The following is a 13,249-nucleotide window of genomic DNA, read 5'->3' as shown; positions in this document are numbered from 1 at the left end:
CTGAAAAAAAAAAGAAGGCACCTAACTTGAAGAAAAGGCCATCCATCCTCAGCAGTACCCAGGGAGAATTCTGACAGAACAAAGTTGTTTTTAAATGGAAAGAGGAAATGTCACAAAGACATCAGATATTGACCACTAATAGGTCTGAGTGGACTGCAGTTTGGGAAACATTTGGAGAAAAGCATTGGAGTTGTTAGAGAACAGTCATACATTATTCCAAGAGACTGTTAGTTTCCTTAATGGACTTAGGCTATTTGATGTATGATATAAAAAACTCTGAAAGAAACATTTTGATGGAGAAAAGCCATTATCTGCCCAAACAAGAATAAATCAGAGTCTCGCTGCTCAAGAAAGAACAGCAGTTCATTCTCTAAATGCCAGGACAGCCAGTCAGTCTGAGTGTACATCCTTGGAGCTATGAACACCCATCACTACTGCAAGGTATGGCGTTTGGAGGAGAGAACTTGGGCCAGTGTGTGCTCTGTGTGGTCAGCACCATAGCTCATTTTTGTATGTCCTGCTAATAACTGGCTTGAGTTTGACCTAATCAAGATAATTCTATGAAGATGTATGTGAAAACTCCAAAAGTAGGTGGGCTTTCTGATTCAAGCATTCGAGAGGTGAACCAGGAGGGGTCAGGCACAGAGCCAGACCCAGCCAGGGAGCCCACTGCTATAAGCATGGTGCTGACCCACTGCAGAATAGTGGGAATGGCCCTGCTACCTCAGTACCACCACCCAGCATACAGCCCAAGGGAGCAGATCAGATTTTGCAGAGCACAAGAGCTATTTCCAGTGCTCAGCTGGTCCTGAAAGCAGTGCACCATGTACCTAACCTAGTAACACTGCTAAACTCAAGCTGTCTTGGCATCTGAGGTGTGAAAACTCCACTACTGAGATAACCCAGCTATGGGTGGTTGCTGATAGCATTACACCAGGTCCAAAGCCCGCACTGGAAGCGTGCAGCTGTGTGAATGAGGAAGAGAGTACTCTATATGGAAAGAACCAACTGCTAAAATATTGATATATCTATCAAGAAAGCATAAAAATAATATAAAAATAAACAGATGCTCAAGTACATCTTGAGATAATGAATTATGGAAGAGAATATGCTGTGAGTTCGCATGAAAAAATGGGAATGTGAGTGGGTAGATGGATGAGTGAGGGAAAGCAGGCAAAAAACCCTACCTACCAAACTTGGAAGATGTGACCATTTTACTAACTGTCTTCTATGAAACCATCTCTGTCGTGGAGATGGCTGACTTACAGGGAGTAAGCGCAATGGGGAAAAAGGGGCTTTAAAAACAAACAAACAAACAAAGCATCTATCCAAGTGAAGATTCTTTAAAATCTAGTACTGTCACATAACTAAGAAGACTGGAAATTACTGGTGACAAAGAGGACAGAAGATGACAAAGGAATTTCCAGAGACCCTAGGTACAGACTTGAAGCAGACAATGTGCTTGGGCTGCAAGTGTCTGAGAGAGCAGAAGTGCCGGAGAGGCAATGCTGAAATTGCATGAATTTGTTTACTTTCATCACTTTATCCTCTTGTACACCCATAACAGCCTTTGTAATGAATGCTCTTTTTCATTAGGGTGCACTAGAGCCCATTCCCTATGTACAGCTTGCTGCATGTAAATCTTAAAATTACTTTCAAAGACTCCTGCATCTCCAAGCGCTTTTGATTCCTGGAATTCAGCACAGATCAGGCCCAAAAGGCCATTCATATGCCTTTCATTCACTTCTCAGAGATGCGTGTGCTGGGGAAGAAAAAGGGGACTTGAGAAATGCATGTTGCCTATCCACCATTGATAATGTTAAATAATAACAGTTATTTTATAGGACTGCACAAACCCAACAAACTCGAATTCATTTGCAAGTGAAGGTGGCAGGTATCAAATGAAAGCCACATCTGCTGCTCATGCAGCCCTTGCAGTACTGCCCCAGGTGCTCACTGCTGGAGATGAATTCTCCTCTCCATCAGCAGCTTGGTGCAGAGGGATGGGCAGGCATGGCTGGGACTGAGCCTGCTTCTGCCAACCTTGCTTATGCGCCTCTGTGCCTCCTCCTCACCCTGTAGAACTTCTGACTCATCCTGCACCCATTGTGGATTAGGCTTGGTGAAGGAAGCGGTTGCTTCTGTGTTCTGTTTACTTTTGATGTCTGGTATGTTTTGCATCAGAAAAGCCCTACTCTTACAAATGTTTTTATTTTTGTTTCTTCTTTTTTTCCACCCGGGCTTCGGCAGCATGGTATCTGAAGACTTCAGAGCCTTGATGATGTAAGTCTCCCAGCCAGCTTGTGGGGTCAGTGTCACCTCCACTGTGCAGATGGGAAGCAGGCCTGCACAGGCAGTAAGTGACTAACCCGACGTGCTGTGGCTTTTGCCATTTGTAGGGTGGTGACAACACAGCTTCTTCCAGCAGATCCCTGTCTCTTTCACACTGTATTTGCTGCAGCTTGTGCTAAGAAAGGAGGATGCTGAAGCCACTTCTGACACGCAACCTGCTATCATCAGAACAAGAAGCATTCCATTTCCCAGCCCACTAAATTCAACCCACAGCTGAGCAAGTGTGCACGCAGACATTGAAATGAAGGGCTCCGAATAACCTTTGATTTTAGTGGAAACTGGGTACACAGAGATTTCCATAGGGAAATCAGCTTCAGCTCCTTTTGTTTTATCTATGGGAATTAATTCATTTATCACTCAAAACTTCAAACATTCGAAGGTTGGATTTAATGCTGGACTCCTAAATCTCTGCTGAGAAATGAAATCGAACTGCACGCTTCTCATAACAGCTGTTCTGGGACACTTCTCCAAAAACTTTTCAGAGATCAGGAGGTGCCAATCCATTCTACGTTCTTCCTCCTGAGTGATACCCTGCAGACTCCCAGCCCTTTGTCTCAAGCCTTTTTTGTTGTGTACCTGCTTGCTTCTCAATGGGTAAGGAAAGGTAGGAGAAGAGAAGCAGCTCCCTCAGACCACAGGGACACTGTCAGAAGGGGAGGGAATGTTTGTAATGCCTTTAACTAAGATGTCTACATCTGTCATAGCTCTTACTTAGTCACAGAAAGAAACAGGCACTTTTGGGCTGTGCATCACCTCCTTTGTTGCAGGATGGGACATTTAAATAAGATTTGACAGACATCTGTTTCTCTTCACTGAAATTAAAGGAAAGCAGGTCAGCTAGCTCCAGTGTGGGTGTTTATCCTGTAGACAACTGTGTTTAGCCACCTAAAACACACATCTGAGGCATCCACACCATGACTAAAAGAGTGATGAATTTCCTGAGGAGCCATTCAGCACCATTCCAGTCACTTCTCCCTCTTAGACTGAAATGTGATAGCACTTTACAATGGTACCTCAGCACACAGAAGACCTGTGCTCTGACCATTGAACAGGGCATGCTTCATCCCAGAGTGAAGCATCAAGGCATGGCCACTTGTCTGGATATTTACATTCCTGTCTTCTTTCTCATTCTTCTTTCCAATTCTGCAATTTGATCAGTGAATCAAAGATCTGAAGAAAAGGCATAGCAAACTGAAACACCCCGCAAGCACTGAGCTGCTCTCTAGAACACTAAAGAGAAAGAAAATCTAGATGTAGAGATGGATTTGGGCCAGTCAGAGCGGAGTTCAGACCAGACAGCCTCTGCAGGTCCTTTCACACCTAACCCTTTTGAGCTATGAATCCCAGTGCAATCCACTTGCTATGGCAGTCAAGTAAGGATGTGGGGTTAAAAGAGGGAAACATCTTTGCTTATGTGCTTTAAGTACTGAGGGCAAATGAAACTGCAAGAGGGCAGCTGTGATACAAGCTTCTCTGCCCTTCCAAATTTCTCAACAAGCTACTCTTGAGATATCAAAAAAAGAGATATTTAGGTCTAATTTCACCAGTATTTTGTGTTTTCCACATATGCAATATATACATACATCCCGAGACATTTTGTGCATTAAATTGTCATACTAGTGCCTTCACTTACATACAAACTTACAAGCTGACTGAATTAACTAACTCTGGATGGGAACAGCTGGTAGGTAAGAGCATGCCACTCACCAACTTGCGGATTTCACATTCCAGGTTCTGAATACAGTCCAGTTTTCTCTTGCGGCAGCGCTGAGCTGCAATTCGGTTCTTGCTGCGCCGGCGAACATCATGGATGAACTCAAGCTGTTCTGAGGTTAGTTTGTGCATCTTTATCATCATCTGGAAATCATTCCTTGGAAGATCTGTGATTTGATCAACAGGAAAAGGAAGTTTCACCTAAACAAACAAATGTGAGACAAAAGCAGACAAAGAGTCACATTTTGCTTGCTGAATGCAAGCTGAACACCACAGAGCAGAAGGACTATTAGACCCGTTCCCACTTTCTAAATAAACAACACACAAGATTTTACAACAGGAAATTTTTAACACTCCCTTGTGGCACACTGTAGATGTCCAGCTGGCTACGGTTTAACTGAAATCAGCAATATTGATGAATCCCAGATAAAAAAAATCACCTTCCCATACAGCTCTAATAACCAATTTCCTTGCACTAAAAAAGGCTCCTTCCACTATGTGACACAGTCCTTGTGAAATGCCTCACCGCCATTCATTCCAAACTGTTTTCAAGGAATGGGCTACTACTCCAGGAAACTTGCATTTGCATAGCCTGAAGGGCTGAAAATTTGATTAGGTGTGTGAGGTTCAAAATGCAACTGAACACCTCAAGTTGGTGAAAAATACCATATCTCTTATAGTACAGTTTATTTAAGCAGCACTGCAAATGAGCTGAGTACCACAGAAGATGAAAGGGTCAGAGAAGCATGATGCAACATACCATACTCTCCTAAAATATACACATTTTAAAAGAAATCTGTATTTTCCAAAATTCTGACATGAAGAATGTTAGCAAACAGTACCCAAGCTGCATTTCTTAAAAAAGAAAAAAAAAAAAACCAAACAAAAAACAAAGCAGAAAGCAGTTTAGAACCTCTGCTATTTGCATGAAAATATTTTTCCTTCTGGCTACAAATTGTCATTACATTTGTGGCAAGAGCTGCAGGTTGTGAGTTCAGACATTCCAACCCTCTCTCAGACTGTAGTGAGGCTGAAGAAAGGCAGATGCACTCAAGGACTTCTGTTAGGTTATTTTTTTGCAATTTGCTCAAACTAAAGAGAGCATCCCTCCCTTCAAATCCTGTTTCAGTTGTTTGCGACTGATAATATGACTACGAAACGATGTTTCTAGGTGCACTGCTGCATGTGGTGATCAAATAAGACAGAGTTGACAAAACCGAAGGAGATGACAGTAACTGAGTGACTGGATTCTCCCTTTCTTTCTTGTAGTCATACCCCTGTTGACCGAAAGGTGGCAGTAAATATTTACATTTCTAGCCCGATTTGGTACAATCCAACCTCTTTGGAACAAGTGGTCTATTCTGTAGACACACTCCCAAAGAAAATAGATTTAAGTTTCTCCAGCCAAGCAAAAGACTCCACTTGAAAAGGTTCCTTTGGTATTTAAAACATAGTTATCCTCTTCAAATGGTGCACTTGAGTCATTTGGAGATAAAACAAGAACACAGATTAGAAATAAGAGCGGGTATTTTCACTGGAGAGCTGCATTTGTTTAGAAGCAGCGTGTGAAGGATGGGCACACACGTAACACACAGACCTGCTTGTAGCTATCTCCCTGCCTCGTTGATCAACTTGAACTTTCTGTTTGTTTCTCCAAGCCCTGGCCACGTGGAACCTGATGCAAATGCTCACAGAACCCTTTCACACGGTTCCGTGAGCTGAACATTGCCCCTTGGGCCCCCTGGTAAAACCAGGCCTCAGTCACCACTTTGTGGCTTGTGGTTTTGCAGGTCAGCTCCCAGGCCTGCCTGAATTCCCCCCACACCTGCCTGCACACACACACGAGCTGCCCTTAGACATGGTGATGTGGACACCTTGTTTACAGACTGCTGCCAAACAACACGAAACCTCTTTGATTTCCTCTTTCTACTCTTTGGACAGTAAACACACATTTGGGGTAAACTGGTTTTCTCACAGGGCCTGAAAACAAAAACAGATGCTGAAAAGCACCACAGTCTCACTGCAAAAACACTCCTGTCACGTACTGAGGGTTTTCTCGTTTTCTGAGGTCTGAAGCTGAAAGAGATGCTAACCTTATTTCTCCTTCCCTCTTCCCCCTTTCTCAACATATTTACCCGCAAGCAGGAAATGTGCTTGCAGTCTGAATGGGAATTAAATGGGATTGACTTAAATCTGTCAGGTAGAAGATGCTGAAGGGAAACAGGAAAGTAAAGAAAAACATGTTAAAAAAAATAGTCTGAAAATAAAAATACCTACACAGTGGGGCAGAAGGTACTATCAGTAAACCAGCCTAATTCCACTTCTGTCATATGCAGCACTGTGCAGGATTAAAAAAGTGAAAGGAGAGTGGAAGTGAGTCAGACTCATTTCCTTCACCATCAACATAATTTTTATTGCCTGTCTCCCTCTCCTCAATTAGCTGTCAACTGAAAAGGAAAAAAAAAAACAAAAACCAACCATGCTTCGGTATGGACACAATGAATAACTACACTGCAGTGCTGCTGCAGTGAGAGGCTGCTGATGCTTTATGTTGATGCATGGCAAGACTCTTAATGGGTATTTATTGCGGCAAAGCCATTTACATGAGCTGAAGGATGTGCCATGGTTGGGATTCAGCTGACCCACTTAGAGCTGCCTAAAATGAAGGGCTGAGACCTGCTCATGTCTCAATTCCTGCTGCTGTCATCTTCTCTCATGAAGAGAGCTCCGTGGAGAGCAATGCACCCCCATGGCTTCTCTGAGAGGAAACCAGACTTAGAAAGACGCTCTCTCTTAAGGTATCTGACTCAGATGAGAGAAAACTTACCTGAGGTGTCTGAAAATGGATCGTCAGTCTTTTCTGAGCTAAGAAAATCCCAGCTAGTTTGTGTCCTTGTAAATTGTTATTTTTAGTAATTATGAATTATATACAGGAAATAACTCTATACTCCGTGGTTTGGATGATTTTAAATTAGAAATGTAAGCAGGATCTCTACTCTCTACCCCTTCCAGGCAGTTAACCACACAGAGAACAGAGCTCTTCAAGTCTCCACTATCAACACAATTACTTGTTCTCTGCTTTTTTAAAATACCAATACCAGAGGATCTGTTTTCACCACAACAAATAAGACAGCACTTTTCATCAGTGCTGCAGCCCTTGTTGCCCCTGATTCTGGCTGATACACTCCTTGGGCAGCCAAACCATCTTGGTAAAAAATATAAGTTGTTTATGATTTCCCCTTGTTCTATCACCACAGACCCTGCCAAAGAGCTTGTTCCTTTCTTTCCTGCAACTCCCCTTTAGATACTAAAAGGCCACTATTAGGTCTTCTCTGAGCTTTCTCTTCTCCAGGCTGAACAGCCCCAGCACTCTCAGCATGTCCTTGTAGGAGAGGTGTTCCATCCCTTGAATCACTTTTGTGGACCTTCTCTGGACACACTCCAAGAGGGCCACATCTCTCCTATACTGAGCACTCCACATCTGGATCCAGCACCCTAGCTGAGCTCTCACCAGTGCAGAGTAGAGGGGTGGGATCACCTCCCTCACACTGCTGACCACGCTTCTTTTGATGCAGCCCAGGATATGTTTGTCTTCCTGGGCTGCGAGGGCACATTGCTGGCTCATGTTCAGCTTCCATCCACCAGTACCTCCAGGTCTTTTTTCAGCAGGGCTGCCCTCAATCCTTTCATACCTCAGCTTGTATCAGTAGCAAGGGTTGCCTTGACCCAGGCGCATTGAGGTTCAACAACTTGATGATCTCTGGAGGTCCCTTCCAACCCCTATGATTCTGTGATTCTGTGATTCACCTGGGCCCACTGCTCAAGCCTGTCTAGGTCCCTCTGAGTGGCATCCCATTCCTCTTGTTTGTCAACTGTACCCCACAGCTTGGTCTCATCAGCAAATTTGCTGAGGGTGCACTCAACCCCACTGTCGATATCATTGATGAAGATATTAAAGATTATTGGTCCCAGCAGTGACCCTGGGGGAGACCACTCATCACTAATCTCCATCCAGACATTGAGCCATTGACCACCATTCTCTGGACTCAGTCTGGCAGCCAGTTATTCACAACTGAACAGTCCACCCATCAAATCCATATCTTTCCAATTTGGTGAGAAGGATGTTGTGGCATACTGTGTCAAAGACCTTACTGAAGTCCAAATAGATCATATCAGTGGCTCTTCCCTTGTGTATTGATGCAGTGACACCATCATAAGAGACCATTAGGTTGGTCAAACAGGATATGCCCTTGGTGAAGCCATGCTGGTTCTCCTGTATCACCTCCATGTCTTCCATGTTCCTTAGCACAGATTTCAAGAGGATCTGTTCCAAGATCTTCCATGACACAGAGGTGAGACTAATAGGTTGTTAGTTCCCAGGGCCATCCAGTGGAAATGTCATTACATCACAGAATGGCTAAGTAACAGCATTGCCCTTGACAAGCAGTGACAACCATTGACTCAGCAAATGCAAGGCCCATCTATAAACAATTAATTCATTCAGGCTTCACTAGTTAGTGTCAGCTTGGATCATATGCCGTGAGTGCTGTGCTACTCAAAACTATACTTGTTCCTGCTGCTGTTCTTCACCCCCTTCTCTTGGGAATAAAGGAAAAGACTGAAGCCCTGTATTAACTTACATAAGATAACTGGGAATTTTCTTATCTCATGAGTTGCATTAACTTTTTCACTTATATTTAAATTTCAACAATGTCTTCCTTGAGCTGCTGGTGAAGATACTGAACTTCATAAGCTTAGCTTAAAATTACAGTAAATAAAAGGTTTCATACATTATACATAAGATAATCAGTACGTACTGGGCATAGGAGGGTAGAATTCAGTGGAACCACCCAGACCTTTACAAGTGGTTGAAAATCTTGGTCATTTTCTCTAGAGTTGTAAGAAGCAAAGATGTTGCCCTAATGCTCTTACACTGAAAGTCAGAGCTATTGAAAGCATCTGACTGTTGAAATTGCCCAGCCCTTGGAAAGCTCTCAGGACTCAACTAAGCTATTTAACACAAGGACTGAATCACAGCAATGCTTTTTGATGTAAGAAGAGGCAATCTGCTCCACACAGATGAGCTCAACAGATTACTGGTGTTTTCCCTTGTATCTTCCTTAGTATGAAAATCATTCTTCCACAAACACTCAGGAAAAAATTCAGCCCAAGACAAAAACTGAATTGAGTTCATCTGAGTTTCAAGGGCTTGGCTACCTACATACTGCTTGAGGCACCGCTCGTGGTCCCAGAGAAGAGGAACCCACATAATCTAACTGGTCTCACTTTGTGCGATAGGACCACAGGCAGGCTGTACTCCCACTGGTCTGCTTACCTTGCTGCTTACAGGCATAGGTGAAGCCTTCAAAACAGCTCTCTTCAAATGGCAGCCACTGGGATGGCAGTGGACTTGCAAGAGGAGAGTGGTGAGCCCAGGCAGAAAAGAACTAGTGGAGTGCTAACAAATGGGGTCTGAAAATGCCTCGAGTGGCAGGACTGTGGAGGCACAGAGCAGAGAGCCTGCCCTAATTGGAACAGTATGACTGATGATCATGTCCTCCCCTGGGCAACCACAGTCTCACCTGAGGACATGAGGGGTCATGGTCAGTAATGCTCCCTGAGGGGACAATCTGGGCACTCTGAAGAGGCAGCCTGGGCAACTTTTTGATTTGCTACCTGCCTCAGAGAACTGGAGAAAGTGGGTGGTGCCCTGGCTTTATTTAACTCAAGAGCCAGGAGTTCTCATCCTTTACCCCATGACTCAGGTTTCTCTTCAGATCCCATCTTATTGGTGCTTAAAATGCTGTCCTGGCCTCTCCCTGTTCACTGCTTACAGTGTCCTCAGTGTTCATCCCTATCATGGGTGGGACAATGCACCCCCTGCCCATGACGAGGCTCTTCTGAGACAGGGATAGTGAGCAAACCCTGATGAAGACAGGAACACTTTAGAAGGATAGATTGGGTGATGAAACAAAGTGCAGCATTCCTCTGAAAAATCTGTTTTTTGCAGAAAAAAAAAAAAAGAAAGGAAAGAGCACTTCAGGAACTCCAGCAAGGGTTTCAGCTCAGGGCATGGCAGAATTGATTTTAGGCTACCATAAAATAATACAGGGGATTAAAGGTGTTCGAAAGGGCCTTCCTGAAATTTTAAGTTTGTAATGGAAAGCTCTCAGTGTTGTAAGGCAATAATTCTCTGCGTTCCTGCATGGGCACCATTCCTATCAAGAAGAAAGGAAACAAAACTGCCATGGAGTTCATCTTGCAAGAGCAATATTTGATGAGGCTCCATTTATTCAGATGTCATCAAGCACAACTCCCAATGCTCTGCTGATGCTGCTCAGGAGAACACCCACCAGATTCAGCGCAGACAGCTCAGCACAGCAGATTTCAGGCAGAGCAACTTTGGTTTATTTGTTTTTCTCCCCTTTCTGGGGCTCTGGCTTAGAGCACAGCTAACCAACACTGGGCAAGCAGGGAAAGGGCTGCTCTCTGTCATTTAGCAAGGTTGGTCCTGGACTCTCACCGAAGGTCATTTGCTTCCAGTATCCTCTGTGGTCCAATTGCATTAGCTCTGCCTTTATGAAAATTTCCTTTGAAGAGTGAGTCACTAACCCAAGTGGGAAATTCTTTTGAAATATAAATGAAAGACTCATTGAATGCAACTCTCCAGGTAGTGATACTTTGAAAACTCAATCTCTTACCTCGTCCTATCCATGTTTACCTTTTCCTAAGGAAACTTGCTCATCAGATTAGACTGAGCTAAGATTTCTTTATAACTGGTTTAGTAGTATGCTATTTTCTACAAGTTTTCCAGCAGAAAAAAAAGAAAAAAAGAAAACCACAGATGTACTTTTTGAGGAAAATGACTATCAAGGAAAGTAGGTTAGTGGCTAAGTTTTTGTTCCTAACTAGGTTAACAGAGTGACAGACTACTTCCTTCTCAACAATTCATTATTCCAGGCCCCATTGTTTGGTTGGTGCTATTTTGAGCAGGGTTGTCAGAACCTGTCTGCAAAGCAGAGTCTTCTCTCTAGTACTGTATTCCAATAATTGATTTTTAACAACAGCTGGAGGCTGAAGGAGCTGGCTGAAAAGGCAAACTCTTACTCCTTTCTGTAAAGTCCCAACAGCTCAGATACCAGTTCTGGTCCTGTGCTTCTGTAATATTGAGATTAGGAGACTCCAAATTGCAAATACTTCTTCCGTCACAAAGTAGTAATAGAGCTCTCAGAACCCCCAGGGTGCCTCCTTCAACAGGAAGAAAAATAAAAGGCAAAGACAATCTATCTGGAGAGCGCATACCAGTGGTGCTCTTCCGATACTTGTGATGGTGATCTGTATCCCCATTTGGGACCAGACACAGAGTTAGGACACATTCACCCACACCTGAGGGTAAGTTTGGTTAGGTTGCGGTTGGACTTGATGATCTTTAAGATCTTTTCCAACCTGAGCAATTCTGTGATTCGTTGATTCTAAGTCACATCAAGCATCCCTTTCCAAATCATACTTTTGGCACTGAAAACCTGTGGCATGCACTCCTCAAGGGCACTGGTCTGCAAGTACAGAGTGCCCTGAAAAAGCAGTGAGTAGAAACCTTTCACCTACTTCTCACTTGATCATTACACTGGCAGGTGATGCTTTGTGACACTAATTCTGGCACTGGCAGCATTCTGGGACCCAAATCAAGAGAAACAGGGTCCAAATTCCAGGGGAACTCGGCAGTGTGGTGAGATAACCTGGGGTCAGAGTCCATCAGCTTTGCTCTCGTTGAGCAGAATGGAAGCCCACCTGCAGCAGCCAACTTGTGCACTGCCTCCACCTATCAGGTGATAGAAAAGAGAAGCCCAACAAACACTCTGTGTGTTGTGACACAGCAAGTGGCAAGGGAAGCACTCTGGGAGGTCGTTAGGACAGCAAGGTCAAACCAACAAGTCTGTAAGTGGAGAAGGATTAAAACGCAGCCTATTTCCGAGCACAGTGTGTGTTTCCTAATATTTTAATGGCAGCATTAGTGTGATCTGTTTACTAGTGGCTCTGGGTAATGCAGTACAACCTCAGAGAGCATTAATTTCATCACTATAATTTAAAAAATTTAAATCACAATGTCCTGAAGAGAAAAAAAAGAAAAAAAAAAGCATTATCAGCACACCCAGGGAGAAAACTTGCTCAGCACAGTGTAGAAAACCTCCCCAGGAGAAAATGAGTAGCAAACCCAGGTGTGAAGCCCTGTGAGCCCTGCCCACAGCCCAGCACATCTGCCTGACATGGCACATGGAGACCCTGCAGCCTGCTCCTTCCCTGCTCTTGGGATTACTCCTCCTTTCAGCCATGCTCGCCTGCACACATACACACACTATTATTGGGAACAACCAATAGTCCCCTATATGCTTCTCATTTGACTCTTCCGGGCTGACTTCTACAGCAGCATCTCCACACAATTAGCCAATTATGACAGCTAATTAGTCATCAAACCCCAAAAGGCTCACTTCCTGCTCTCTTCACTGTATCCTGCTGTGCATTAGCCCCTGCTGAGCAAGCAGCAGCACACATGGGTGGAAATCTGATGCCCTCCTTAATCCCACTCCCTGCTCTTTTTCACCCCTCATAAACGCAGCACTTCAGAGAGTGTCAGACTGCAAATAACCTTGGTATTTCTGAGCAGAGCAGTCCTGCATGCCTGCCGTAGGGCCTCCTGAGTGAGGTCCTACACAGATGACAGCCTTCCAAGGAGATTCCTCTCCCTTCTGCATGTCCACAGTTCTGCAAATAGCAACAAACAAGAGCTGGCCTCAAACTACCGGTACAGCATGGTAGGGGTGAGGGCATCAGAGTTCACCTGGCTGCTCAGCCCTTCCTTAGACTTAAGCAGAATACTTCAGTAAAGTCATCACACACATCTATCTCAAAGGTATCTTTCAGAGCCAGGGATGCAATGAGAATTAAGATTGAAGGATAAATTAAAGTTCACTCTTTTCACTCCTAGCCCAGCCAAACACACCTGGTTCACCTGGCTGGTCACAGCGCACAAACCCCCAAACAAGCACTCGCTGCTCCCCACACTGAAGCGCAAGCTCTCACTGGAGCATTTTAGTGTTAACTAGAGAAGCCAGACACACAATTTCATTCAGATGCTCTCTACTGAATGCAGTTTACAAATGCAACTCAACGGGCTCACAACCAAAGC

At 44.1% G+C, this 13,249-nt stretch overlaps 1 protein-coding gene across 11 annotated transcripts in view; it reads right to left on the bottom strand.

Annotated features, from left to right (window-relative positions):
- Positions 1–13,249, bottom strand: part of BACH2 (BACH transcriptional regulator 2) — a 181,449-nt gene that overhangs the window by 4,150 nt on the left and 164,050 nt on the right. For all 11 annotated transcript variants that reach the window (XM_090136000.1, XM_031611258.2, XM_031611260.2 and 8 more), the window contains one exon: positions 4,060–4,266. In XM_090136000.1, coding sequence (XP_089992126.1) covers positions 4,060–4,266 — 207 coding nt within the window. The remainder of the gene's footprint in view (positions 1–4,059; positions 4,267–13,249) is intronic.

The sequence above is a fragment of the Phasianus colchicus genome, chromosome 2, assembly GCF_987193195.1.
Source record: "Phasianus colchicus chromosome 2, bPhaCol1.hap1.1, whole genome shotgun sequence".
Classification (NCBI taxonomy): domain Eukaryota; kingdom Metazoa; phylum Chordata; class Aves; order Galliformes; family Phasianidae; genus Phasianus; species Phasianus colchicus.
Note: the sequence above shows the minus strand (reverse complement) of the source record. Positions and strands in the feature narration are given on the sequence as shown.